This window comes from Carcharodon carcharias, chromosome 25, assembly GCF_017639515.1.
Source record: "Carcharodon carcharias isolate sCarCar2 chromosome 25, sCarCar2.pri, whole genome shotgun sequence".
NCBI lineage: Eukaryota > Metazoa > Chordata > Chondrichthyes > Lamniformes > Lamnidae > Carcharodon > Carcharodon carcharias.
In genome coordinates this window covers 10202091-10228063 of record NC_054491.1, presented here as the reverse complement: position 1 = coordinate 10228063, position 25973 = coordinate 10202091, and the positions used below count along the sequence as shown (strand labels likewise).

General features: G+C 40.2%; 1 protein-coding gene across 6 annotated transcripts in view; it reads left to right on the top strand.

Moving 5' to 3' along the window:
* The window catches only part of LOC121269550, a 106654-nt gene that overhangs the window by 4959 nt on the left and 75722 nt on the right, over positions 1-25973 (top strand). For all 6 annotated transcript variants that reach the window (XR_005941373.1, XM_041174227.1, XM_041174228.1 and 3 more), the window contains 14 exons: positions 345-396; positions 2437-2599; positions 5535-5622; positions 5712-5768; positions 6363-6489; positions 8330-8412; positions 9149-9243; positions 9926-9988; positions 11438-11492; positions 14527-14692; positions 15994-16030; positions 16225-16408; positions 22359-22741; positions 24636-24750. Coding sequence is in view for 5 of the 6 variants with exons in the window: in XM_041174227.1 (XP_041030161.1) it covers positions 345-396; positions 2437-2599; positions 5535-5622; positions 5712-5768; positions 6363-6489; positions 8330-8412; positions 9149-9243; positions 9926-9988; positions 11438-11492; positions 14527-14692; positions 15994-16030; positions 16225-16408; positions 22359-22741; positions 24636-24750 (1668 nt within the window). In the remaining variant the exon portion in view is untranslated. The remainder of the gene's footprint in view (positions 1-344; positions 397-2436; positions 2600-5534; positions 5623-5711; positions 5769-6362; positions 6490-8329; positions 8413-9148; positions 9244-9925; positions 9989-11437; positions 11493-14526; positions 14693-15993; positions 16031-16224; positions 16409-22358; positions 22742-24635; positions 24751-25973) is intronic.

Genomic DNA, 25973 nt, shown 5'->3' with positions numbered 1-25973 from the left:
ATCCCTTTAATTTCTTTAGTGCCCAAATATCAATTGTTCTCTATCTTAAATATACTCAACGACTGAGCATCCACAGTTCACTGGGATAGTGAATTCCAAAGATTCTCAACACTTTGAAAAAATTTCTTCTCATTTCAGTCCTAAATGTGACCTCGTATCCCAAGACTATGATCTCAAATTCTAGAATCTCCAGCCAGGGAAAACGGCCTCTACTTATTGCAAAGAAAACAAAAAGGCCACTTTGGATTTCTATCAACTGTCCCAAATCTAGTGTTATTTTATTTTTGTTGTTTTTGACATGGGATGAATGTGCTGCTAAAAGAGTTGTTTAATTATAATTACAGGATTTGAAACCATGGCTTCCTCCAATTGATCCACCACAGCTAAGCTATGAAGGTAAGAAAACTCAAAAGACACTTTTCTGTTTTTAAGAGAGATTGGCTAATGCACAGCTAACTAGGTACAAAATTAAAAGTAAGCTCTAATTTTAGCTTTGGTTTGGTAAATGGTTTAATTTAAGGATTGCAGAAGCAGGCAGCACATTTAAGTAAGAGTGGGATTTTATAATGGGAGTTGGTGCTCTTTTCCTCCAGGTGGTGAAGTCACAGATGGTTTTCGCATTGTGGAGTTGCTAAGTTGAAACTGGTGACTTCCCCAAATGAAAGGAATTTTCTAGGATGAGTTATTGTGTACCTCTGATGGCTGCGTTAAGAATGCATTGACTGACAATGGAACAAGCCACCCAATATCTCGTTCAGCTGGAAAATGATGCCTGGTTTAGTGAACCAAAGCAGAAGGACAATATTTAAACATTTTCAAAAGTAATAGATTTTAGGTGGATGCGAAGACTGATCCTTTTGTGTTTAACTTTTGTATGCAGATTTAAATACCACAAACTCCCGTAGGATGAAAGTGTCCTTTCTCTCTTTTTCTCTCTCTCTCTCTCTCTCTCTCCCCCTCTCTCTCTGTTATGAAGGCCTTGTATGAAATATGTTTGAATAACCTGAACTCAATTCCCAGATGGTGTCAAACCCCCCCCAGATTTGCGACCTGATTGGCAATATTACCCAACGAGGCCACTATGATGGCCATTTGCAAGTCATTTTGTTGTTGTAAAAGTTACTCTCTTGCTGGGCTGAAGAAGAGGATAAGGGTCACTGTTTTGCTTCTAGTTGATTGGATGACAAAGATATTCTGTTCCCAGCTCTTTCCTCTATTCTTGCAAAAAAAATTGCCAGAAAGAGGGAATAAAGATTGGATCACATGTTGAATAATTATTACAGACTTGACTTTGGACATTCTTTGGTATGCTTGATTTTATTTTTGTCATTCTAGGAACAAATAATACTGGCTTTTGGCAGTTTGCCCTGTTCTAAATTTATTTTATGTCAGGTTTAGAATTTTGAAATGTTAGAAATAATAGAGAAAATAGAAAGAAAATATTCAAATGTAGTAATGGGATTATTTAGAATAAAGAACTTTTGCCAAAATTCCAGGTCATAGAATTTGTGTTTCATTTGTTTCTTAAATGAAATAGGACACCAGCTTGGTAGGCAACACGAGTTGGAGTGGGAAAATGTTTTTAAAGTTATTGATATGTCAATTTGATTTACTGTAGAAACTTATTGTAGCATAAGTATAACTCTAATATTTCTCACCATTATCTGTTAACTGTTTGAAATATTGCAAAATATTTTGAGGTTTTCACTGCACTGTAGCACAGATTTCCCTTGTGATTCTGCTTCAATTTTAATTAAACTTATACAGTTTTTATGATGGCGATCAGAGCAGTAACTTTTTTGGCTAACATACTGTACTTTCTTATAGTTTTTGGTATAAATTTGACATTCTTTCATTGAGACACTAGGGAGGTGGCTCAGTGCCCAGGCTTTAAGTTGCTGCTGTGTGATGTGCCAGCTCAATCTGAAGTAACGAGGCTGCTGATTTAAATTAGCGATTTTCCCTCTCTTTTCCTCCTACTGAGCCAAAGCAGCTGGGATACGCTTGCCAATTCCCTGACAAATGGACTGAATTTAGAACTTAACTGACCCAAAGTAGTGATCTTATTTCGTAGAACAAAATGCTGCTACACCAAGCATTCTGAGGGAGGGAAAAAACTCAGAAATACTTATTTGATACCTGCTAAATGCTATTAAGTTTGAATGATTCGATATAATTCTCTGTGCTTTATACCAAGCGTGAGAAATGTAACATTGTAGAAAGGAGGGATTTTTTTTTTTTACAACAGATATAAAAAGTTTAAAAAGGCTATTTGAATTGTAATGGGGGAGCACTGGCTGTTCTGATGTTAACTGCATTATTTTTGTTTTTGCTTAGCTTGACTCTGTTTTGCTTGTGATGCTGAAAGATTGATTAGATCAAGTATCCAAATAACATATTTTCCCCCCCTAAGGTAATGCATGTTCTTGTTTCCAGTGTTGATTCCTAAGAGATGGTGTTACCTGAGGATGTCTGTATTGAAGAGGTACTGTCACATTGTGAAAGTTCAGCTCCTGGGCCCAATTCTTTTTGGTAGGCCTTACCTGGATGAACGCTACAGGAACTGGGCTGCTGAAGCAGAGCTCGTCCAATATGAGCAGTAAGTTCTGCAGTAATAAGGACAGCTATAAATGATACAGCAGATAATATCCCAAGCCACAAAAGAATAGAATTCTAAACTTGAGATAAGGCTATCATTTTGTATGTGAATTCTGGTTCAAGATTTTGAATAAAAAGATACCTTTACTTGGTATTCCTTATGCCCTTTCCAGCTTTTACAGATAAATTTCCAAATGTTTAACATGTTCATTAGCTTTTACTGATCTTTAAACCTGAACTGTCGAGTCTTGCCATCCCTTCTGACATATTGCAAGATTTTTTGTTTAACTTTACAAATTTTGGTTCTGTGCATCTGTTTCAGCTGGACATAAAAATGGTGGTTGTTGTCTCCAATTTTTTCTCATCTCTTTCCCATTATATTGTCAAAAAAATGATATAATTGGGGTAAAATTGGGAAAAACGCAAAATATAAAGCTGTATATGCTAGGGATGCATGAAGTGTTTGAAATGAACTGTTCCTAAGGCTTGATAGCAGTATGTGAGCAATACCTAGTAAATCTATGTTTGGAATTTTGAGGTGGGGTGTTTTCTGTTGCAATCATTGTACTGACTGACATCTCTTATGGGGACTGTTACAATCGCAGCTGGACAAGTCAGATTCCAGAGGGGAATGTGACTTGATAGGTCCTAGCTTTTTTCTTAGAAACTGTGGAGGTAATTTAATGAACAAATTCACAGAAGTCTGCTGATGAACTTCTAATGCAAAAAAATAAAACAACTGTTTAAAAAAAAAAGTCACCAGACAAAAAGGTTGAAAAGATTGCGATACAAGCACAAGAAAATGATTCAAATAATCACTATTCTTTCACCCCAGCTATATATATTTTCACAGGTACATACAAATTCAGAAAAATAAAGCTGCTTACCATATTTATCTTTTACTCTAATATTCAGGGTAAGTGTGCGATACATATGAACCAACTGGTGAACTGTGGTCAAACACATCACACTCCAAAGTAAATGACAAATGTGACCAAACCAAATTCCATGGATCTCTCAACAACCCACCCAGATGTTTGTCACACTGTGAGCAACTGGTCTCACTTAAAACTCTGTCTTTTTCATGAGGGTTTCCAATCTCCACAGTTGAAGAACTCACCTTGCAATTCTCTCCAAACGTTGCTCCTACTCAGATGGCTTCGACAAAGATCCATCTCCAGGGTTTCAATCTCGCCTTCTGAGAATCTCTGAGTACACTCAAGCTTCACCTTCCAAGCACACTTTCAGATCTTTGGCCATGCCAAGCAGAATACCATTCCTCTGGAAGGATACCTTTGCCCTTATGACCCGCAGCATGGAGTCACCAACCTTCAGCTGCCCTTTCAGATCATCTGGGCTTCTCTTGAGCCCTTTCCGCTTCAAGCTTGTTCCTCACAGCTCTCTCTTTAACTCGGAGCCTACTATTCTTCTCCTTTCTCTCAACTTTTCTTAACAGGATTTGTTTCTGATGTCTGACTTTGTCCCTGCTTGGGACCTTCTTCTGGAATCTCTTTTGCCCCATTCCCTAGTTTTGGACCTTCTCCCTGTCCCCCTCCCTGTATCCTCCTCCCTGGGACACCTTCAGCACAATAGCGTTCCAGTTCAGGTCAACTGACCTGTTATTTTGCGTTGTTTCACTTCGTCGCTTCTTTTCCTTCTGCGTATTTGCGCAGGGCCAGTTCCTGGCCAGAAGACGTGAAAGACACCAATTGCACATGTGCGGCCATTTCCCAGTCAGCGCATGCACAGAAGTCCTGAGGCCCGCTGGGAATTGTAGTTCCCAAACCGCAACTTCAACTTAAAGCTAAGTATTGGAGTTAATTATTAGACTTTAAAACACCTCTGGGAAGTTTATGCCCAGAAGGTGGATGCAGTTTGCCTGCTAGTTTCTAATTTCAGACAGAATGCTCTGTCTGATTGGCATATATCATTTGGGTACATCAGCCACATTTTTTGTGGGAGTATTTACCATAGCATGGGAATACACCTTCTTGATCATTTGCAGTCACTGAATATTACAATCCTAAAAACTTTGTTTTTAAAACAAATGTATCCCAGCAAATCACCTGTAACTGACCCATTTAGAAGGTACACTTTTTATAAACTGTACCCGAAGTTTAACTGGCTAAATAGCAAGTAAAATTTTTCATTTTGCTATAGAGTCATATACTTCTGTAATCACACTGTATCCCCAATAGTGGGATCGGTTTCAAAACAATGACCTGCCAGAACTTACTGTGCAGCTACAATGTTCCCAACACCCACCATTTCAATACCTGTGTTTTTGTGAAGGTGGCAACCAACTGCTTATTACATAAGTAGGTTCAGCAACTGTTATGTCAGGAAATATGGCAGCCATTTTTTGGCAGCACCATGCCAAAATGTTGCCTGGAAAAATTCCCTGACTGTCTTTGAATGGTACAATAGAACCGATATAATGTGCAAATGAATCACCGGAACAGACAGAAGAGCCATCAATTTGCAGTGCTGGTTGAAGGATGCCATCACCAACTACAGACCTTCCGTGTTACTGCTTTGGAACGTCAATCTAGGTTCTATGTTCAAGATTGAAGCTGGACAGTGACCTGGAAATTCAGGAATGTCCTTTTAAAATAATTATGGATTGGTGTGTTTCCTCTTCATATAATATCGCAGTCAATAACATTCATAGGTCCAGCTATATAGTTTGAAAGATATGAGAAAAACAAACAATTGTAGTTCTTTTCCTTAATTAAAAGACTTTGTTTTCATCTGGAAGATGAACATGCTCTATTCTTTAGCATTGATATTACCTATCTTGAGCATGAGTTCATCCACAGAAAAGGTTAACAGGAAATGGTTGAGCTGACTTTTGGTGGGATGGTGAGGGGTGTGGAGGGTAATTTTGACTTTGTCCAATAGTGGATAACTATTCACAAAGCATTTTTCCTTCGTAGTTGTGACGAACTGCAGGATCTTGATCTCAAAACACTGAAGGTGATCGATCTTTTGGAATCCGTGCACAGGGCTCTGCTTGTTTATGCTGTAAGTGCCTAAGGAATAGTTGATTGGCCTAATTCTCTTTCCATGCCCCTGAATAATAGCTTTACATCTAATTTCAAATCGTTTTTCAGTTGAAGCGACCACTGTTGATCCAATTTGTTCGTGTTGTTGGTGAAAACCTTGTTCAGGTAAGAACCCAGTTATTTTCCATTTCTGCAAAACTGATTCTTACCGAGCACTGAACAATGACACATTAGGTATAAATATTTAAAATAAGTTCATGAGGTATAACTGATTGGAACACAGAAGTGAGAAGGTTTGGACAAGGCCATTACAGTCCATCAGACCAATTCCAAAGTCTAGAAAATATGACACACAATCTATCAAAATAAGATCTGAATCCTTTAAAAATACTATTTTGACAAAAGAGTCATTGTGCATGCTATGCTCATAACCTTTCTTTCTTCTCCATTATTCAACTTTCCTGGCTATTTATCACAAAAGTTCAAGTAAAATCGATGTATCACCCTGGGAAATGGAGAAACAGCGGTGCAGTGGGTGGGTCATGGTATATGAAGAGTACTTTTGTTCAAAGCTTAGCAGAGTTAAAAATACTTGCTCACTGTAGCACTGACAGAACTATAAGCAAATTTTAATAGATGGAAACTATGTAGAATTACTATGCCTAAAATTATAGCTATGTGTCTTGATTTGTGCTTCATTATCTTTTGAAGATGCAGCAAGCATTTTAATTCAGAAATTAAAGTTAGATTTATTTTCAGTGTTCCACTTTGGAAGAAGCAATACAAGTGGTAAAGCAACAAATGATTTTTCGGGATGCCTGGAAAACGTTGACTTTTGGGAATAAAATGCAAATAGCGACCATCCTCGCTCTTACTGGTCTTCATTGTGAGTACCACCTCAATACATGTTATTGCCTGTCAAGAATTGTGAATTCCACTTCTTGTTTCTAGCTGATAATTTATGAAAAGATTCTCTCTTTCAATACAGAAGGATTTTACAACACTAAATTTTTTTAAAAGATAAATATTTCAAGTTACTAGTTCTTGTAATTAAATGCTAGTTGGCAAAAACGCACTGCAGGAAAACATTGGTACAAAAAAAATGCTTTTTGACTGTATGCTGATAGTAAACCTGTGCTTTGGAAATGCATTTGATGGCACATTCAGCGCACTAGCATCTTGGCCTATGACATACTGGCTTTTTGTGTTATGCACTTAATGTATCTCCTAACAATTCTTAGGTTTTGTATTTGCTTAATAGGTTGGGAATTTAGAGTAAGCCTTAGGATATATTTATCCCATTAAACATTCTCTGGCGGTGCTGCACATAGGGAATCAAGGAAGGAAGAGAGAACAAGGGAGTAGTGAAAGCAAAAGTGAGACAAAACAGTTTAAAATTTGCTTCATGACGGCTGGTATCTTCCTGTTTTGTAAGCTGAAATAAGACATCTTGTTTACTTTACAAAAACAAACTGCTCAAATTTTGTGAGAGTAGTGCTTCATTTATATAACTACACTTGGAAGTCTTAAATTATAAAGTTTCATTGTGCCGAGTTTATAAGACTGACAGGAAAGTGATCTTGCAACCATACCATTATGGAGTTACCAGATATACTCGTGTAAAAGTCAACCTCGTAAAAGTCAGTCCCTTGATTTTTGGCCTAAAAAACTGTAAGTTTTCATATACCTTCTGTAAAAGTCGACCCAAGTTTCTCAGGGATCAAAGCTCAAAAATTTCAGAACCATGCTGGAGATGTTAATGTTTTGATTTCATTGTAAAAGTATACATACTAATGGAAATGAATGCTGGTAAGTAAATGCTTAAACGTTTCTATGTTTAAGATTTGTTACTTATTCAAATTATTTATGTGATCTGGTTATGATTGACAGTTAATATGAAATCTTTGATGTCTTTACTTTATTCCATTGTAATGGTCTTTCTTGGACTCAAATCAAACACACATGCCAATCTCTTAAAAACATTATCCGTAGAAGTCTTGGCTTTTGAGACTTCTTAAGACTGGCTTAAAAAAATTGGCCTAAACATTACCAATTTTAAATGCATTCTTACAACAATTGCACCAACTCTCTCAACCTTCAGATTATGATTTGGCATATCTGATGTGTTGCTTGTCCAGATTTGCTCTGTACCATTTGAACATTAATTCAGCAATGATAGAACTTTGGCCATAAAATTGGGCTTCATAGCATCTGCCGTTTTGCTGCTAGGTGTTCTGCTTTGGGTGCCAAAATGGTGCCCACACCACATGCACACAATTTGGTGTGGCCTGTGTTGCACGCCATCTTGTTGCAAGCATTGAAAGTATGCAGAATAGACAGATTGTGACTTAAGCATGTAACACTGATTTGACATCAGCCCTGCCGTTTTTGACCTTGTCATTCTATCTAATGCCCTCTCTTGAACACTCAAAGCTAAACATGCATTCAGCAACAGAAGGACATGCCAGAAGTTTCATGCGGCATGTTAAAGTTATACAATGTATGATGCCAGTAAGAATGTTCTGAAGTTTCACTCAATTTATCTGGGAGGGTGTGTGATGAGAAACTTTTAATCTTTTTGTCAAGATATTGAGTTAAGTCCATGAAAGAACAGATTTTATACTCTTGATGTCACCAGAATTTCCTATGAAATTACGCTTTAGCAATTCAGGATTAAACTTGATCCTTGTTCTGTAGTTCAGCTGGATTTTCTTTCTTTGTTGTAGATTTCAGTCTTATAAAGCAATATTCTATAGATCATAATGATCTGTTTGAACAATTTGAAGATCAGTGCTTTCAGGAAGAGGAGGTAAGAGATTCAATTGACCCTTTGGAAGCAATAATATTGCCTCACTTTATAACAAAATGCTATGAATTCATTTTTCAGTCAATTATTTTTGATGCTACAATTTGGAATGTAAAAAAGATTATTTTGGAAAGATGCATACTTTTCTAAAAAAAATTCCTTGAGAAACAAAACAAATAATTCAGTATAACAGATTTTGGGCCACTTTGAAATTAAATGCTCCCTTGTCAATTTATGTCTCACCTGTGCAGACAGTATTGTTGACAGTCAGTACAGTGGCAATGTAGCATTGAAACTCACATCAATAATAATTTTTTAGTGCTATAATCTCAGTTCTTTCACACTTAACAGAGAGCATGAGCAACTCATACTGGACTAAAAAAATGATGTATTTTGTTGATGTATATTGAAGCATTCTTTGCTCATTGAAGTGAAGTATGTCGCTGGAGAACGAAGTAATTCTCCAGTTTTGGCATCCGTTCTTAACGTCTTGCACTCTTTGAATTTTAGTAGTGCAAGTTTGATGCAGAGTTAGGCTTCCTCAGCTGCTTACCTCATCACCAGTCTGTTGCACCATGAATTTTTCCACTTCCAAGTCCAGCATCCTTATGGCCAATGTATAGAAAAATGCTGCCAAACAAGGATAGATTTTTAGAATCCCTTTTGTTTGATTTTTCATAAGGCGTTGAAAATTGAGGGTTAGTGTTATTAACATCTTTAACTGTTTTCTTATGAACAGAGAGCAAAAATATTTCACGAACATTGGGAATCAGAGATGAAAAAGCAACATTATGATGCAGCAGTGAAGTCTTTGAATGAAGCAATAAGAGTATGGTAAGTTTTTCATGTTAAAGTCCACACAAAAGCAGAAGGTTTTGACATACATGTGAGTGAGGCTAATGGATTAGAATGGTAATGTAGGCATTTTAGTACCTTGGCTTGAGCATTGATGAATTTCATATTATCCTTTTGTTGGCATCTGTAAAGCAATTCTGCTAAAGCAATTCTAAGGATGAAAAGGCCTAAGGTAGTAAAGGTGTTGTTTTAAGGTAGTGATTTCTTTTTCAAATGGCAAGTTTGTGGTTTCAGCGGAGGCACTGAGGTTGTGGCAAGTTACCCCAGGTTGCTTTTCCAAACATTTACTGTCTGATCATAGAGTATTAGCAGTTTCAAATCTCAGCGCTCCCTGGGCTAATGAAAGAATTGAGAAATTAAGAGATATCTGGAGCCTTTTTCTCTTGCATATGTTTTATCTCCCTTTTATTCATGTACTTTGTAACTCACTCATGTGTGATTTAAATCTTCTGAAGTTATTTCAAAAGACAACTGATGCAGTCCAGATTATCTATTAAAACATTAGAAAGATAGTAAAAATGATAGATTCTGTTTGCTTGCATCCATCATTCCAATTAAATGTTCCATTTATGTTATCATAAATTCTGCATTATGTGATTTATGTTGTATTCTGTAAAATGTTACAGTATGGAGAACTGATTTGTGCAAATTCTTGTTGTAGTGCATTTAATCATTTGCTGTATGAGAAGAGATCTTATTGCTATTTCCAGCTGTGTCAGTACAAGTAAGTTTGCATCTGTTCACTAAATATTGTTGTTTTAACAAAGAAAGTAATTCTAGATAATGCATTACACTTAAAGTTTAGTCTTAGATATGCTACATGGGATAATTAATGCAACACATATCAGTGTTTGTAGAGCTTTTCTGTAAAGCCTGTAAGATATTCGTATGTTGCAATATGATAAGAGAATCAAGCAGGGCCAGTCAGGGTATCTCTGGAGCACAGATGATATCTAGTGTTCTTGTTTTGTCTGATGAGGCTTAAAGCCAGTTCAGAACCAGTCTTCCAAAACATCAGGAACTTCTGGTTATTCATGTTTTGAAATGTTTTAGTATCTGGCTAATGTTACAAAGTACTGCTGCAAGTTAGTTTGCAGTGACCATCCGCACCCAGTAGACATTATTAAAACTAACTTTTAAAATTGAAGCGCAGTTTTCACTCCCTTTTCATAGATTTCAGCAAGCATGGAGATTTAAAGCCCTGTTTTATTCAGTCCAGAAATAGTCCAGATATTGTGATAACAGTGTTGAATGCTGGGCATACCCCTCAGAGGAATTGCTGATGTCACTGCAGTGCTCCTCTCCCTCCAGCAAGTAGACATCTTCTGATTCTTTTTCTTTAAGATGGAATTGCTTAAGCACAATTCCTAATTTTGTTAAATAAAAAAAATATAATGACCATACTATGTATCATTGGTCTAAGCACTTCACTCTGAGTACTATTCATGACTCCATGTCTGCCTGTAACTAAATACTGATTTTTAAAATGTTCATTCATAGGATGTGGGCTTCGCTGGCTGGGCCAGCATTTATTGCCCTCCCCTAGTTGCCCTTGAGAAGGCGGTGGTGAGCTGCCTTCTTGAACCGCTGCAGTGCATGTGGCGTAGGTACACCCACAGTGCTGTTAGGAAGGGAGTACCAGGATTTTGACCCATAGTAGCTGTGATGTTTTCCGGCAACTGTTTATTAAGAAACATTATAAAGAAACATTTAGAATTTTAACATATGGTTGTCATATGAAATGTTCCCTGTTACTGCCCATTGCTCAATCATATCCCTACTTGCCATTAGCAGAAGCTTTGCCTTTGGAAAGATAAAATTATGTTAAATCTGTGACTCACTGATAAACAGCCTTGCATTCTCCCTGTGTACTTCTCAGGTTTTAAGAAGTGCACCTGTTAAATGTTCCCATTTACAGACATAAAAAAATGACTGGACTGGCCTTTTCCATCATCTCTTTTGGGATCCTTGTCCAATTTCTCACTTGGAGAAATAATTAAAATATTCTGTCGTTGAAGTAGAATTTTAAAATTAGTTTTGATAACAAAAACCCAATCTGTTTGAATGCATTAATCTTATTCTCTTCATTATAAAAACAGTACAAACATTATTAGTATAAGGTTGTATTTGTACACTACATTTTGTTCACATTGCGCAACTTTATATTTGACAGAAAAGCATGGAGTGATGCCAAAAGGTGTATTGTCCTGAGGCCTCATTCCATTGAGGTAAGTTTAACATAGGCATTCAGTTGGTAATTAGATACCATTGAGAATTGCAATTGGAGAGGAGATTTACCAGGATGTTGCCTGGGCTGGAGAGTTTTAGTTATGAGCAGAGATTGGATAGACTGGGGTTATTTTTCCTGGAGCAGAGGAGATTGACAGGGGAAATGATTGAGGTGTATAAAATTATGAAGGCATAGATAGGGTAGACAGGAAGGAACTTTTCCCCTTGGTGGAGGGATCAATAACAGGGGGCATAGATTTAGGTAAGGGGCAGGATTAGTAGGGAATGTGAGGAAGAATTTTTTCACCCAGAGGGTGGTGGGAATCTGGAACTCACTGCCTGAAAGGGTGGCAGAGGCAGAAACCATTATAACGTTCAAGAAGTATTTGGATGTACACTTGCGATGCCATACAAGTGCTGGAAAATGGGATTAGAATAGTTAGGTGCTTGTTTTGACCGGCACAGACTTGATGGGCCAATGGGCCTTTGGCAGACCTCTGACTCTATAACAGCATAAGCACAAAACTTCAGTGGCATCTGAATCCCTTATGATTACTATTGAAGTCACATCCTGCATATTACACCATGTATGAGTTGGGGAAGGCAGTTTTTGTCTTGTTTTGTGATACTGTTTTGGAAAAAGTTAGGATCACTTTTGTAGTTGCTTGATGACATCCTCCCTGAAGCTTAGTATTGTGACTTGCACTTTAAACTTCTTAAGTGATGTAATGAGTTATTGCCAGGAAATAAGTTATTGGGCCATAACTTCCGAGTTGTAGGGCATCATATTGGTTCTTACATACTATCTTACATTGACAGTTACCCAGAAAAAATTAGAAGAATTAAAACCAATACTAGCTTATGGGTAACTATTATACACTGACCACCCCGCCCCCCCCCCCCAAATGCCACAGACTCCACCCACACCCCCAAGGGACTATACCTCCTTAAGGGAGCTCCCCACCCCATGAAATTTCCCCCAACCCCCATAGGACTCCCCACCCTGTGGGGACTCTTTGCCCTCTACCACAGAGACCCCCCTCCCTCAAGGCCCACTCCACCCTGACAACACCACCCCCCCCCCAAAATGGCCAAGATGACTTGTCGTTCCCCTTCTCTGAATCCTACCCACCTTTATATACTCACCTTCTCCTTGACTTGACAAGGACCTTTAAACTTGGCTGGACCTTTAAACTTACCTGGTTTATGAAAGCTAGTGCCATGAAAAAGGAGGCATGGCCTACTTGCAACTCCGCAGCCCTCGACACTAGGCCCTGGGGGCACGCTGCACTCCCCAGATCTCGCCCAGCCTGAGTGAGAAGGTCTGGCGAGATACGATTGCCTGTATTTCAGTGTAAGAACTTTCAAGTGGAGTGGCAATCCAACTAAATTGCCACTCCATTTGAAGTTATGGCCCTATAGGCGACATAGGTTTTCAGTCTCCTTTGCTTGAGTTACTGAGACAAAAGTAGTTTAAGGTTATGTTACAACCAAAGGTTGGCTGCTTTAACTATATGCATGTTTCCAATTGAATAGTATTTTCTGGTGGAGTATTTAAATAGAATTACCATATAGTTGCACACTTTCTGCTGTGTCCCAATCATCCTTGTAACCTTGCGCTTAGCTTTAAGTAGCCCAGGAACAGATTTTTGCGAAGAACTCTCATATGGCTATGATGTTCTGGTAATGGTCACATAAGCAGCCTTGCATGTGTCATTGGAGTGGAACTTCAAAATGTCAATTAGGGAAGGGGAAATACTGTGTAAATGACTACCAACTGCCTGCAGGCAATTCGTATTTCCTGCGGAAATAGTTGGCGTTTGGCAATTCAGTGGAATACACTTCCACTAGTTTGTGAAATACTAAACATTCTGCTTGGTGCAGCTTTCTTTACTCCTCGAGATAAAGATGCCAAACTACCTCGGTTTTGATGAAAGATCATCGAAATGAAACGTTAACTCTGTTTCTCGCTGCACAGATGCCACCTGACCTATTTCCAGCATCCGCAGTATTTTGATTTGTACGGAACTGCCTGGATTGGCCTCGTTCCCAAAAGTTAAGAACTTGTACGCTATAATATGAGGATCTGGTGGTGCTTTGGGTCATATCTCTGCCTCTGAGCCAGAAGCTTCAGGTTTGAGTCCCACTTCAGGACTTGGATCAACCTGTAAATCCTTCCAGTGTGCCTATGGCAGGTGCTAAGAGCATAGAGTCTCATGGTCAGTCATGTTTGATGCGGAGTGCCACCCCTCAAGCTATAGCCTCTGGGCTCAGGCTGATGACCTGTTCCAGAAAAAAATTAGCCATGGAAACAGACATAAGAACGTGCTTTGTCTGCGCCATGTATCACTAGGCACGGAAAAGCCTCTAAGTCTAAGCATTCCACTAAAATATTACACTTCATCAATATGTTGTTTATGTAATAACTTTATTTAGTTCACATTGTTTCTGCATTGGCACCATTAACCCTTCATCCTAATGTTATAAAGCTCAACATGCACTTTCCAGAAACAACTGGAAGGACAGAATCCATGATTGCATTATTGGTTGTTTATCCATATTTCATACAGACACAATGCACCCATTCCACACATGAATCATTTTACTTTACTGAAATTCTAGTGACAAGTATGGCAGAGCCCAAACAGGAATACTGTGTTTTGGAGCAGTATTCTATTCAGCATCTTCAATATTTGTAAATTGCAGAAGAGCTGCTGGTATGTTTGTTGGCAGGACCACTATTAATAGGCTTAACATTATTCGTAGATGCTTTTTTCCATCTGGTATTGTTGTCCCATTGTAAATTTTCAGGTTCTGTATTGTAAAGTATTCTTATTTTGGACTTTTTGCCTGTGTAATAAGTTGGGACAAAGTTTTATACCTGTATTAGCGAAATGTGAATGGAATAACCATGCAGAACATATTAACAATTTGCTTTTTGCCAATTTTCATGCACTTGTGTAGTAACATATTTAAAAAGCACACTTGTGACTTTGATTCCACTTTTTCATATTGTTTTTCTCTCCTTCTTAGGGCCATTATCTGTTTGCAGGAGCACTCTGTGGGAAAGGCTGGTTTACTCGTGCTTTGAAGGCTAATTCTTTGGCAATTCAAGTATGTCAGTGGAAAGGGTTGAATGTGAAGGGTTTGATAGAACAGCGAGAACTGATCCAGACTGAGCAAATTCTTTCATCAAAAGGTTGGTACAGACCTGTTTATACTTGATGAGTCTATTTACTTAGTTCCAAGGAATTGGTATTCCTTCATTTTAAGACAGCATCAGCATCCACACACTTTAATGCCAAATCAACTTAAATTAAGCATGCATTAACAGACAAATGGTGTTTCAATGGAAACTATTTCGGCATCACTCCCAGCACAAATGTGGCAGCACATGCAGTCTCAAAGTCTTTCAAATTCTGCTCTGGTAAATCTAGGATCTCACACTTTTCCTAGTCTCTGGATTTGACCCTCGAGTTGCTTTCACCAACGGCTTTATTTCAACTGAGGTTCCCTGATACAATTAACACCAATGAAATGCACTTCTATGAACTTTTTCTCCCTCTGGCCACAACAGTCGTAATGGTGTGACTTTCCAGTGTTCCTTTTCAACCAATACTGGTCCCATCTAGTACAAACGCTCCTCTTTTTAGTGTGTTTTTGGGTTTCATTTCCTTTTAGCTAGCTCACATATCGCTTCACCAAGAGCTCCAGAGTTGTGTGTTCTTCTCTCAGCTAAACAGGAAACCTGACCTTACTTGTAATGAGCCCTGCTTGCTTTCCCTGATCACCTGGAGTTCTGTGTAATTACTCTCAGCACAACTGGCCCCGCAATTAGCTTTTATTTGCCTTTCTTAGGTATCCAGCTCCCCTCTCCATAGCAACATCAAGTCACCAGATTAGTTCACAGAAATAACCTCACAGCTAGAAAACCCAATTGCAAATTACTTTCCCTGAACTAGCTTAGCACAGTTTTACTTTGGGTTAAGGGGATATCTCAAAAATACAAGCTTGTTGCAAACTGGAGAGTTCATCATGTTGCTAATATGTTTGTGATTCCTGAAACAGCAATATTCTTCTCATGTGTTACACTGGTATAAAAGGTTGTGCCATATAATCAATAGAATAAATCTAATGTGACCAATTATTGCTCTTCACCCAATCATCGTTGACCTGGAAGGAGTCATCATTAGTGCTGACCAACAGTGTGCTACTCCTGAGTGCTCAGGTTGAATTCTATCAAAAATACTTTGTTCCAGACCCTATGGTCTTGTGTGAGTCCAGAAGTGCTTTAGTTCTTTTAAAAACAAAAAAAAATTATACACAAAAGGCCTAGTTAGTAAAAGCTTTTTTTGATAGCTGGAAGAGACAATTATGACAAAATGGATGTTAAGTATACGTCATTAATTCATCATATTTGGGGACTGAAGTTTTAATGCAAGATTTAATATTCAGATCTGTGTTACTTGAAAGTATTTTCTGTTTGTTGTTTATTTTCAGAAAAAGCAGATGGGAACTGGGAGAAAGATGACATCAGGTAAAACATATTTAAACTGCTGCTTTTCCCAATTATAGTGTCGACTCATGTTATCATAATTTTAAAACAAAAAAATAATGAATAATTTTTCAAAAAATGAAGATGTTTTTCATGTGCCTGTTAAATGTTGAACTTTTAATTTGAAAAGTCATAAGACGTAAGACTAATGTTGGGAAAACCATGTCTATGTAAAGTTTGAAAGAACGAAGCTGTGATTCTGAGAGCTCTGCAGTTGAAGAGGATGATGAGGAAGATGATGTCTCTAGTGAGGATGATGATGTGATCCCTGCAGTAGAATCTGTGGATGTCTGGGTAAAAAATACCAAAGATAATATATACTCTGATCGGGAGCAAAATCAGCAAACTCTACAATTGGATGTAAGTATGCAATCTATTCCTAATATCCTATTAAATTTGATGAAGCAATTTTTTTTCCCAAAAATCTTCATGAAACTTTATTCTACACAGTGCTGAATAGTTTTGCACTGTTATTTTGACCATGTTAAAATGTAACACCTGTTGATCAAATTTTAATCACTCCTGTAATACAGCATAGAAATCATTGTTCGCAAAATAAACATAGCAATGTGCTGTTTTATAAATGAGGCATGTTTTAAAGTATGATGTCTGGCTCCATCTTCTGTCTTGAGCTTGTCATTGCACCCCAATATTGAGAAAGAAAAAAATACATGTCACCTGAGGTGGCACTTATAGAGGAGCTTGTCTCCCTCACCAGCCCTTCTAATGAATAATTAAGTGAGTTAATACACAAAATGGTGTGTTTGTGAGCCATACACAGTGAGGAGGTCACACATCCCTGCCCTGTGCTGAATTAATTGATGTCCGCCTTGGGGTAACAATGCCTAATGTTGACTTTTCAGTGACCTGGTGCAAATGAGGCTTCTTGAATCCATGCTGGACAATCTGTCCAGTAAAGTTAAGTGCTGCCAAATTGCGGTCTATCTGTTCATAAGGACCCCAAATGTGGCAGCATGTATTTTCCAAGGACGTAACAGAAATATTCAGCTTATTGCTGTCAGGTCTTCACAGATGTCACTGCTGTTTTTCACATGTTGGTCCGTACCTGTGATGGTAATTGCCAATGAGTGCAGATGTTGCTGTGATAAGAGTCACTTCATTGCATAAAACCCCTATCACCGCAGCATTAACGCCCACGGGCAGAGTTTCAGGTATCATTTTTACACAGCAGGTGATTATGATCTAGAACGCACTGCCTGAGAGTGTGGTGGAGGCAGATTCAATCATGACTTTCAAAAGAGAATTGGATCATTATCTGAAGAGGAAACATTTGCAGGGCTATGGGGGAAAAGGGGTGGAGTGACACTAAATGAATTGCTCTTGCAAAGAGCTGGCACTGACATGATGGGTTGAATGGCCTCTTGTGCAGTAATCATTCTATGATTCTATGCATTCCAACAAAGTGCTGCCTCTGGATCTCATATTTCTAGTATTGTTTCATAACTAACCTTGTGGATGTGGAAAAATTAGTTTTCTGAAAAAAAAACTATTTAAATGGTATCTGTGTTAAATTTGTGTTGTAAAGCCTGAGCCCCCTCAATCATAAGACTCCAGTTCATTCTGAAGTCATTGCGTTGTCCTCAGAGACACGAGGCCAAGAAATGGATATAGACCTGAGTGTTTTCCAGTGACCCATGTGGGAAGTGCGTTATCATCCTTTGGTGCAGGGTTATGTCATAATGGAAGTCGGTTGCCTAGAAGGACAAATGCAGTTAATACATGGGGAACACCATCTCCTCTTAGACCCTGAGTCACACACCATTCTGACTGGAACATAAGATTTGTTCCATCATTGTCGTAGGTCAAACCCCTGGAACTGCCTTGTTCATAGCAGCATTGTTGGAGTATCATTATCACATAGACTGCAGTGGCCCTCTATGAGGATCACCTCAGGCAAGCAGGGATGGACAATAACTGTTCTCTTTGTCAGCAATGCCTTTATCCCAATAATATTAAAAATAAGATTGTGATTTTCAGTGCTGGTTGTTTAAGAATGGCTGCTTATGCTGACAGAACTGTATGACAGCATGCCTTTCAGGGAGTAGAGAGCAGAGAAGAAAATAAAAGTAAAGATTTAACTTTGGTGGAAAAAATATTTTATGTATTATGGTTCCCCCAAAGAGCTACATGGTAGAATAGGCCAAATAGCCTCCCCTTGTATTATAAACTCCTTTCATTCTATTTAAGGTGTAGCTTGGATAAAGCACTTCTAGTTAGATTCAGTTCATGTTGGACATTTTTTTACTTATTCATTCACGGGATGTGGACTTCGCTGGCTAGGCCAGCATTTATTGCCCATCCCTCGTTGCCCTTGAGAAAGTGGTGTTGAGCAGCCTTCTTGAACCACTGCAGTCCATGTGGTAGGTACATCCATAGTGCAGTTAGGAAGGGAGTTCCAGGATTTTGACCTAGTGGCAGTGAAGGCAGTGATATATTTCCAAGTCAGGGTGATGCGTTACTTGGCGGGGACCTCCAGGCAGTGGTGTTCCCAACTATCTGCTGTCCTTGTCCTCCCAGGTGGTAGTGGTCATAGTTTTGGAAGGTGCTGTCTAAGGAGCCTTGGTGAATTCCTGCAGTGCATCTTGTAGATGGTACACACTGCTGCTACTGTGCTTCAGTGGTGGAGGGAGTGAATGTTTGTGGATGTGGTGCCAATCAAACGGGCTGCATTGTCCTGGACAGTGTCCAGCTTTTTCAGTGTTGTGGGAGCTGCAGTCATCCAGGCAAGTGGGGAATATTCCATCACACTCCTGATTTGTGCCTTAGACAGGTTTTGGGGAGTCAGGAGGTGAGTAACTTGTAGCACGATTCCTAGCCTCTGACCTGCACTTGTAGCCATATTTACATGGCTAGTCCAGTTCAGTTTTTGGTCAAAGGTAACTCTGGGGGATTCAGTGATGGTAATGCCATTGAGCATCAAGGGGCGATGGTTGGATTCTCTCTTGTTGGGAGATGGTCATTACCTGACACTTGTGTGGTGCGACTGTAACTTGCCACTTGTCAGCCCAAGCCTGGATATTGTCCACGTCTTGCTGCATTTGGACATGGACTGCTTCAGTATCTGAGGAGTTGCGGATAGTGCAGAATATTATACAATCATCAGTGAACATTCCCACTTATGACCTTATGATGGAAGGAAGGTCATTAATGAAGCAGTTGAAGATGGTTGGGCCTAGCACACTACCCTGAGGAACTCCTGCAGTGATGTCCCGGAGGCGAGATGACTGACTTCCAACAACCACAACCATCTTCCTTTGTGCCATGTATGACTCCAGCCAGCGGAGAGTTTCCCCCCTGTTTCCCATTGACTCCAGTTTTGCTAGGGCTACTTGATGCCACACTCAGTCAAATGCTGCCTTGATGTCAAGGGCAGTCACTCTCACCTCACCTCAGGAGTTCAGCTCTTTTGTCCATGTTTGAACCAAGGCCATAATGAGGTCAGGAGCTGAGTGGCCCTGGCGGAACCCAAACGGGGCATCTGTGAGCAGGTTATTGCTAAGCAAGTGCCGCTTGATAGCACTGTTGATGACCCCTTCCATTACTTTACTGATGATGGAGAGTAGACTGATGGAACGGTAATTGGATTTGTCTCACTTTTTGTGTACAGGACATACCTGGGTAATTTTCCACATAGCCAGGTAATGCCAGCGTTGTAGCTGTACTGGAACAGCTTGGCTAGGGGAGCACAAGTCTTCAGTACTATTTCTGGAATATTGTCAGGGCCTATAGCCTTTGCAGTATCCAGTACCTTCAGCCGTTTCTTGATATCACGTGAAGTGAATCGAGTTGGCTGAAGCCTGGCACCTATGATGCTGGGGCCTCCAGAGGAGGCCAAGATTGATCATCCACCTGGCACTTCTGGCTGAAGATAGTTGCGAATGTTTCAGCCTTATCTTTTGCACTGCTGTGCTGGGCTCCTCCATCATTAAGGATGGGGATATTTGTGGAGCCTCCTCCTCCAGTGAGTTATTAATTGTCCACTACCATTCACTGCTGGATGTGGCAGGACTGCAGAGCTTGGATATGACCCGTTGATTGTGGGATTGCTTAGCTCTGTCTATCACTTGCTGCTTATGCTGCTTGGCATGCACGTAGTCCTGTGTTATAGCTTCACCAAGTCGACACCTCATTTTTAGGCATGCCTGGTGCTGCTCCTGGCATGCCCTCCCTTGCACTCTTCATTGAACCAGGGTTGAGGGATATGCTGGGCCATGAGGTTACAGATTGTATTTTGAGTACAATGCTGCTGCTGCTGATAGCCCACAGCGCCTCATGGATGCCTAGTTTAGAGTTGCCAGATGTGTTTGAAATCTACCCCATTTAGCACAGGTGGTAGTGCCACACAATGTAATGGGGGGGTCTCCTCAATGTGAAGGCGGGACTTAGTCTCCACAGTGACTGTGTGGTGGTCACTCCTACCGACACTGGACAGATGCATCTGCGGCAGGCAGGTTGGTGAGGATGTTTTTCCCCTTTGTTGGTTCTCTCACCACCTGCAGCAGACTCGGTCTAGCAGCTGTGTCATTTAGGACTTGGCCAGCTCAGTCAGTATTGGTGCTACTGAGCCACTCTTGGTGATGGGCATTGAAGTCCCCCACCCAGAGTACATTCTGTGCCCTTGCCACCCTCAGTGCTTCCTCCAAGTGATGTTCAACATGGAGGAGCACTGATTCATCAGCTGAGGGAAGGTGGTATGTGGTAATCAGCAGGAGGTTTCCTTGCCCATGTTTGACCTGATGCCATGAGACTTCATGGGGTCAGGAGTTGATGTTGAGGACTCCCAGGGCAACTCCCTCTCGACTGTATACTGCTGTGCTGCCACCTCTGCTGGGACAGGGATGTGACATTATCTGTAAGGCATTATTCGGTGAGGATGACTATATCACGCTGTTGCTTGGCTGGTCTGTGAGACAGCTCTCTCAATTTTGGCACTGGCCCAGATGTTAGTAAGGAGGACTTCTCAGGGTCGACAGGACTGCAATTGCCGTTGTCGTTTCCGGCGCCTTGGTCGATGCCGGGTGGTCCGTTCGTCATACCTTTTTTGTGACCTTGTACCAGTTTGTTACAACTGAGTGGCTTGCTAGGCCATTTCAGAGGGCATTTAAGAGTCAACCATATTGCTTTGAGTCTGGAGTCACATATAGGCCAGATCAGGTAAGGATGACAGATTTCCTTCCCTGAAGGGCATTAGTTTTTACAACAATCGACAGTGGTTTCACGGTCATCATTTAATTCCAGATTTTTTTTAAAATTGAGTTCACGTTCCACCACCTGCCATGGCAGGATTCGAACCCGGTTCCCCAGAGCATTACCCTGGTCTCTGGATTACTGGTGGGAAAACTATTGGAATCAATTCTGTGGGACAGAATTAATCTACACTTAGAGAGGAATACATGATGAATGGTAGGACCCTGGGAAGTACCCAGGATCAGAGGGATCTTGGTGTGCATGTCCACCGGTCCCTTAAGGTAGCGGGGCAGGTGAATAAGGAGTTAAGAAGGCATATGGGATACTTGCCTTTATTAGCCGAGGCATACTACATAAGAGCAAGGAGGTTATGCTGGAACTATATAAAACGTAGGTTAGGCCACAGCTCGAGTATTACGTGCAGTTCTGGAATCTGCATTATTGGAGGGTTGTGATTGCACTACAGAGAGTGCAGAGGAGATTTACCAGGATGTTGCCTGGGCTGGAGATTTTTAGTTATGAGGAGAGATTGGAAAGACTGGGGTCATTTTCCCTAGAGCAGAGGAGATTGAGGAGGGACATGATTGAGGTGTATAAAATTATGAGGGGCATAGATAGGGTAGACAGGAAGGAACTTTTCCCCTTGGTGGAGGGATCAATAACCAGGGGGCATTGATTTAAGGTAAGGGGCAGGAGGTTTAGAGGGGATGTGAGGAAGAATTTTTTCACCCAGAGGGTGGTGGGAATCTGGAACTCACTGCCTGAAAGGGTGCTGGAGGCAGAAACCCTCATAACATTTAAGAAGTATTTGGATGTGCACTTGCGATGCCATGACATACAAGGCTATGGGCCTAGTCCTGGAAAATGGGATTAGAATAGTTAGATACTTGCTTTGACTAGCACAGACTTGATGGGCTGAAGGGCATTTTTCTGTGCTGTAGACCTCTATGACTTTACTGGTCCAGCGACAATACCACTAGGCCATCACCTCCCCCTAATTTAGGTAATTAACTTGTACCTTGCTTTTGGCCCGAAACCACATATGATGAATAACATATTTTAAAAGCAGCCTTTTAAAATGAGTTTTGACTTTATTTTACAGATTCCTTTCTTGTCAATCAACTTCAAAGCTAGCAGCTCTGAGTCTGAAAGTGATAGTGTTGACAAGATAAACCAAGGACAGGAATCGAAGGTGTCATCAGAAAGTGATAACTCTGGTTCAGAGTTAACCTACAGTTTGAAACACAACCAAAACGATGTTGGAAATCCATGTAATTCTTTGGAACCTGACAACCTAGAAAAAACTGTAGATGTATTTGTTACCAAAGTTCCATCCTCTCCCTCTGCGGATCCTGGGCAAATGACTTTCTTATCTTCTACGGATCCTGTTAAAGATGCACCTAAAACTCCACCACCAATGGATCCTAGAAGGGATATGTTCTCACCCTCTGTACCCTCAGTAGTGCAGCCATCATCTTATGAAAGGTAAGGTATTCAAATTGAACAGCTTGTAAGAATTAGTTACCTCCTCGGTGCCCAATTTTTAAATTTGCCTTGAGCTGTCTTTCAGCTGAATAGAAAAATTCTGCTGAAAGATTTTGAGTGCTTCACTAAATTTTCAGCAATCTCTATAGTGAATTCCGACATCAGACACCGAGGCGCTTAAACTTATTAGCGCCTTAAACAAGGTGCAGTTCCAGTAGCGCACAACCAAAACACGGCAGAATGGAGAGGTCTGAAGGACAAATGTAATTCGCCACTGGGCCTTACAGTATAATCCAGGTTACTTGAGGCTCACTGATTCAGCTCACTTGTCTGGTCCTTGTCAATTTCAGAGTCCATGGAGGGGAGGAGTTCAGGAAATGGTTGGTTTGTGGAACCAGAAGGCACACTCCTGCTGCTTACAACTCATAGAAAAAGAAAACATTTCTTTTTTGAGTAGCCAACAGAGCCATTGGTTAGGCAGTTCAAGACCTGGATGTAGTAGCCAGAGCCTGCATATCACACACTCTAGCCAGACTTTATTCAGTAGTTTGGGTCTGAAATTGACACAGGAACATACCCCCAGCCTAATTTAGCAGTGGCCCATGAAGATCATGCTTCTGTGCTGCTAACTTGGTTATATCAGCAACTTAGTTAAATCTAGGCCCAACAATCTTGGAAAAATCTTTTTTGGGGATTTTCACTTGTCATGTAACTTTATTTTCTTCTGATTTCCTTCTGAAATTGGCCTCATTTGGGACTGCCTGCAGAATGAACCATGAGCCTGTAAATACTCTTATGTTAGGATATTGCCTTTCATTCTGATAGCTTAGTTGATTTTGGATAAATACTGAAATTCATCATTCTCATTTCCTGTAATATTATTGCAAGTTTTTCCTGCAAATATTTATTCACATTTCATCTCACCTTAAAATTCCTTTTAATTGAACCAAAATTGTGATTTTTCTTCCCTCCTTGATATTCCAAGGTGCTGCTTTACAATTTGTATTTAAATTTACATGCTTACAAATTTAACCTTGTTAACTATTACAGCATAGGTGGAAGAATGAACTTTGATTTATACCGTGCCTTTCACGACCTCAGGATATTCCAACTTGCTTCACAACCAATGAAATACTTCTGAATTGTAGTCACTGTTGTAATTCAGAAAGTGCAGCAGCCGATTTCCAATTTTGATGCCCTGGGTTGGTGAAAGGCACTATATAAATGTAAATCTTTTTCTTGTGTGAGTCACATCAATGGGTGTAGGCAGGAATTTCTGCAACAAGAATGTTGGTCCCAAGCCCAAACTGGCCTTGTCTGGTGTTCACATACAAATTTAGAAGCAGGTTGGGTGAATTTTGTTTTTTTTTAACCCCGCATTGTTCCCCAGTGGCACTGAGTTCAGCTGTAACCATGTATTGACTGCAAACAGATTAGCTAACCCAGCTCAGACTGAGGATTGAATTTGGGGCTTTTCTGGCTTGAATGGTTGAGTTTCACATTGAATTTCACATTGAACAGTGCCAAGCGAGAAAATGACTTCATCAGAATAAACTTAATGACATATGATTTTTGATGGGTTGCAATGGTTGCAATTTTTAAAATGGCTGCTAGAAATTTCCATATACTTTAAGTAATTGTAACCCTTTCTATATAAAAGGTGACCATCCCGTGTTTGTTTCATTCCCATTTCTCAATTTAAAAACTGATATAATCTGGAAACAAGAACCCTGCTGTCAAATCATAATAAGCCAAATCATAAGCATATTTTTTGTTTTATGAGTATTTGTGATTTTTTTGAAAAAATCCTTCTTAAAAAGTTGCATCTTCTTCGGTTGTGATGTGATAGTGAATGTAACATAAAGCAGAAGTATTTGTATGTTCTCTATTACAGTGATCTAATGCCTGAGGAAATGGATGAAGCAAGCAGTGAGAGCAAGCAGAATATGTTGTCCCATGCAAAGGAAGTGCAGCGGCAAGAGCAAAACACGTTCGAAGTGAATTCAGAGGTAGGAACAGTAAGAAGATAAGGTTTTGCAAGAATGAGAGAAATTCTTTGAAATTAAAGGTGTGCAATTTGTATTTTTCCCATTCAAGACACAACAGATCTACTTGAAACTGTATATTAATAGCAACTTTGATTTGAACCATAACTTTGTGAAAAATTTGACCTATTCTGAACTGAAATTCCTAAGTTATAAGAACATCAAATACATGTGAGCTTTTTTTTGTCTCTGTCCCTTCTTGAACCATTGTTCCATGTGATGTAGAGTGTACCCACAATGCTAATCAGGAGGGAGTTCCAGGATTTTGACCCAGCGACAGTGAAAGAGCAGCAATGTAGTTCCAAGTCAGGATGATGTTTGACTTAGAGATGGGGAGCCTGCAGGTGGTGGTGTTCCTATGTGTCTGCTGCCCTTATTCTAGATGGTAGAGGCCATGGGTCTCAAAGGTTCTATTTGAAGGAACCTTCTTGAGTTGCTGCAGTGCATCTTCTGGAAGATGCACACTGCTTCCACTCTGTGCTGGTGCTGGAGGGAGTGACTGTTGTAGGTGGTGGATGGTGTGCCGATCAAGCAGGCTACTTTGTCTCGGATGGTACCGAGCTTTTTGAGTGTTGTTGGCGCGGCACTTATTCAGGCAAGTGGTGAGTGTTGTATCACACTCCGGAATTATGCCCTGTAGATGGTGGTCAGACTTTGGGGAGTCAGGTGGTGAGTTACTTGGTGCAGAATGCCCAGCTTCTGACCTGCTCTTGTAGCCGCAGTCCAGTTAAGTTTCTGGTCAATGGTAATTCCCAGGATGTTGATGGTGGGGGGATTTGGCGATGGTATAGCTGTTGAACATCGGGGGGGAGATAGTTAGATTCTCCCTTTTTGAAGATGTTAATTGCTTGCCACCTGTGTGGTGCGCTTGCTAGCTGCCACTGATCAACCTAAGCCTGAATGTTGTCTAAGTTTTGCTGCATGCAGGCACGAACTACTTCAGTATCTGAGGAGCTCCAAATTGAGCCAAACATTGCGTGCACTAGAGAACATCCCCATTCCTGACCTTATGATGGAGGGAAGATCATGATTGAAATAGCTGAGGATGGCTGGGCCTCAGACACTACCCCGAGGAACTCCTGCGGCAATGTCCTGAGACAAAGGTGATTGACCTCCAACTACCACAGTCGCCTTCCTTTGTGCTATGACTCCAAACTTAGGAGACCTTTCCCCCGATTCCTGTTGAC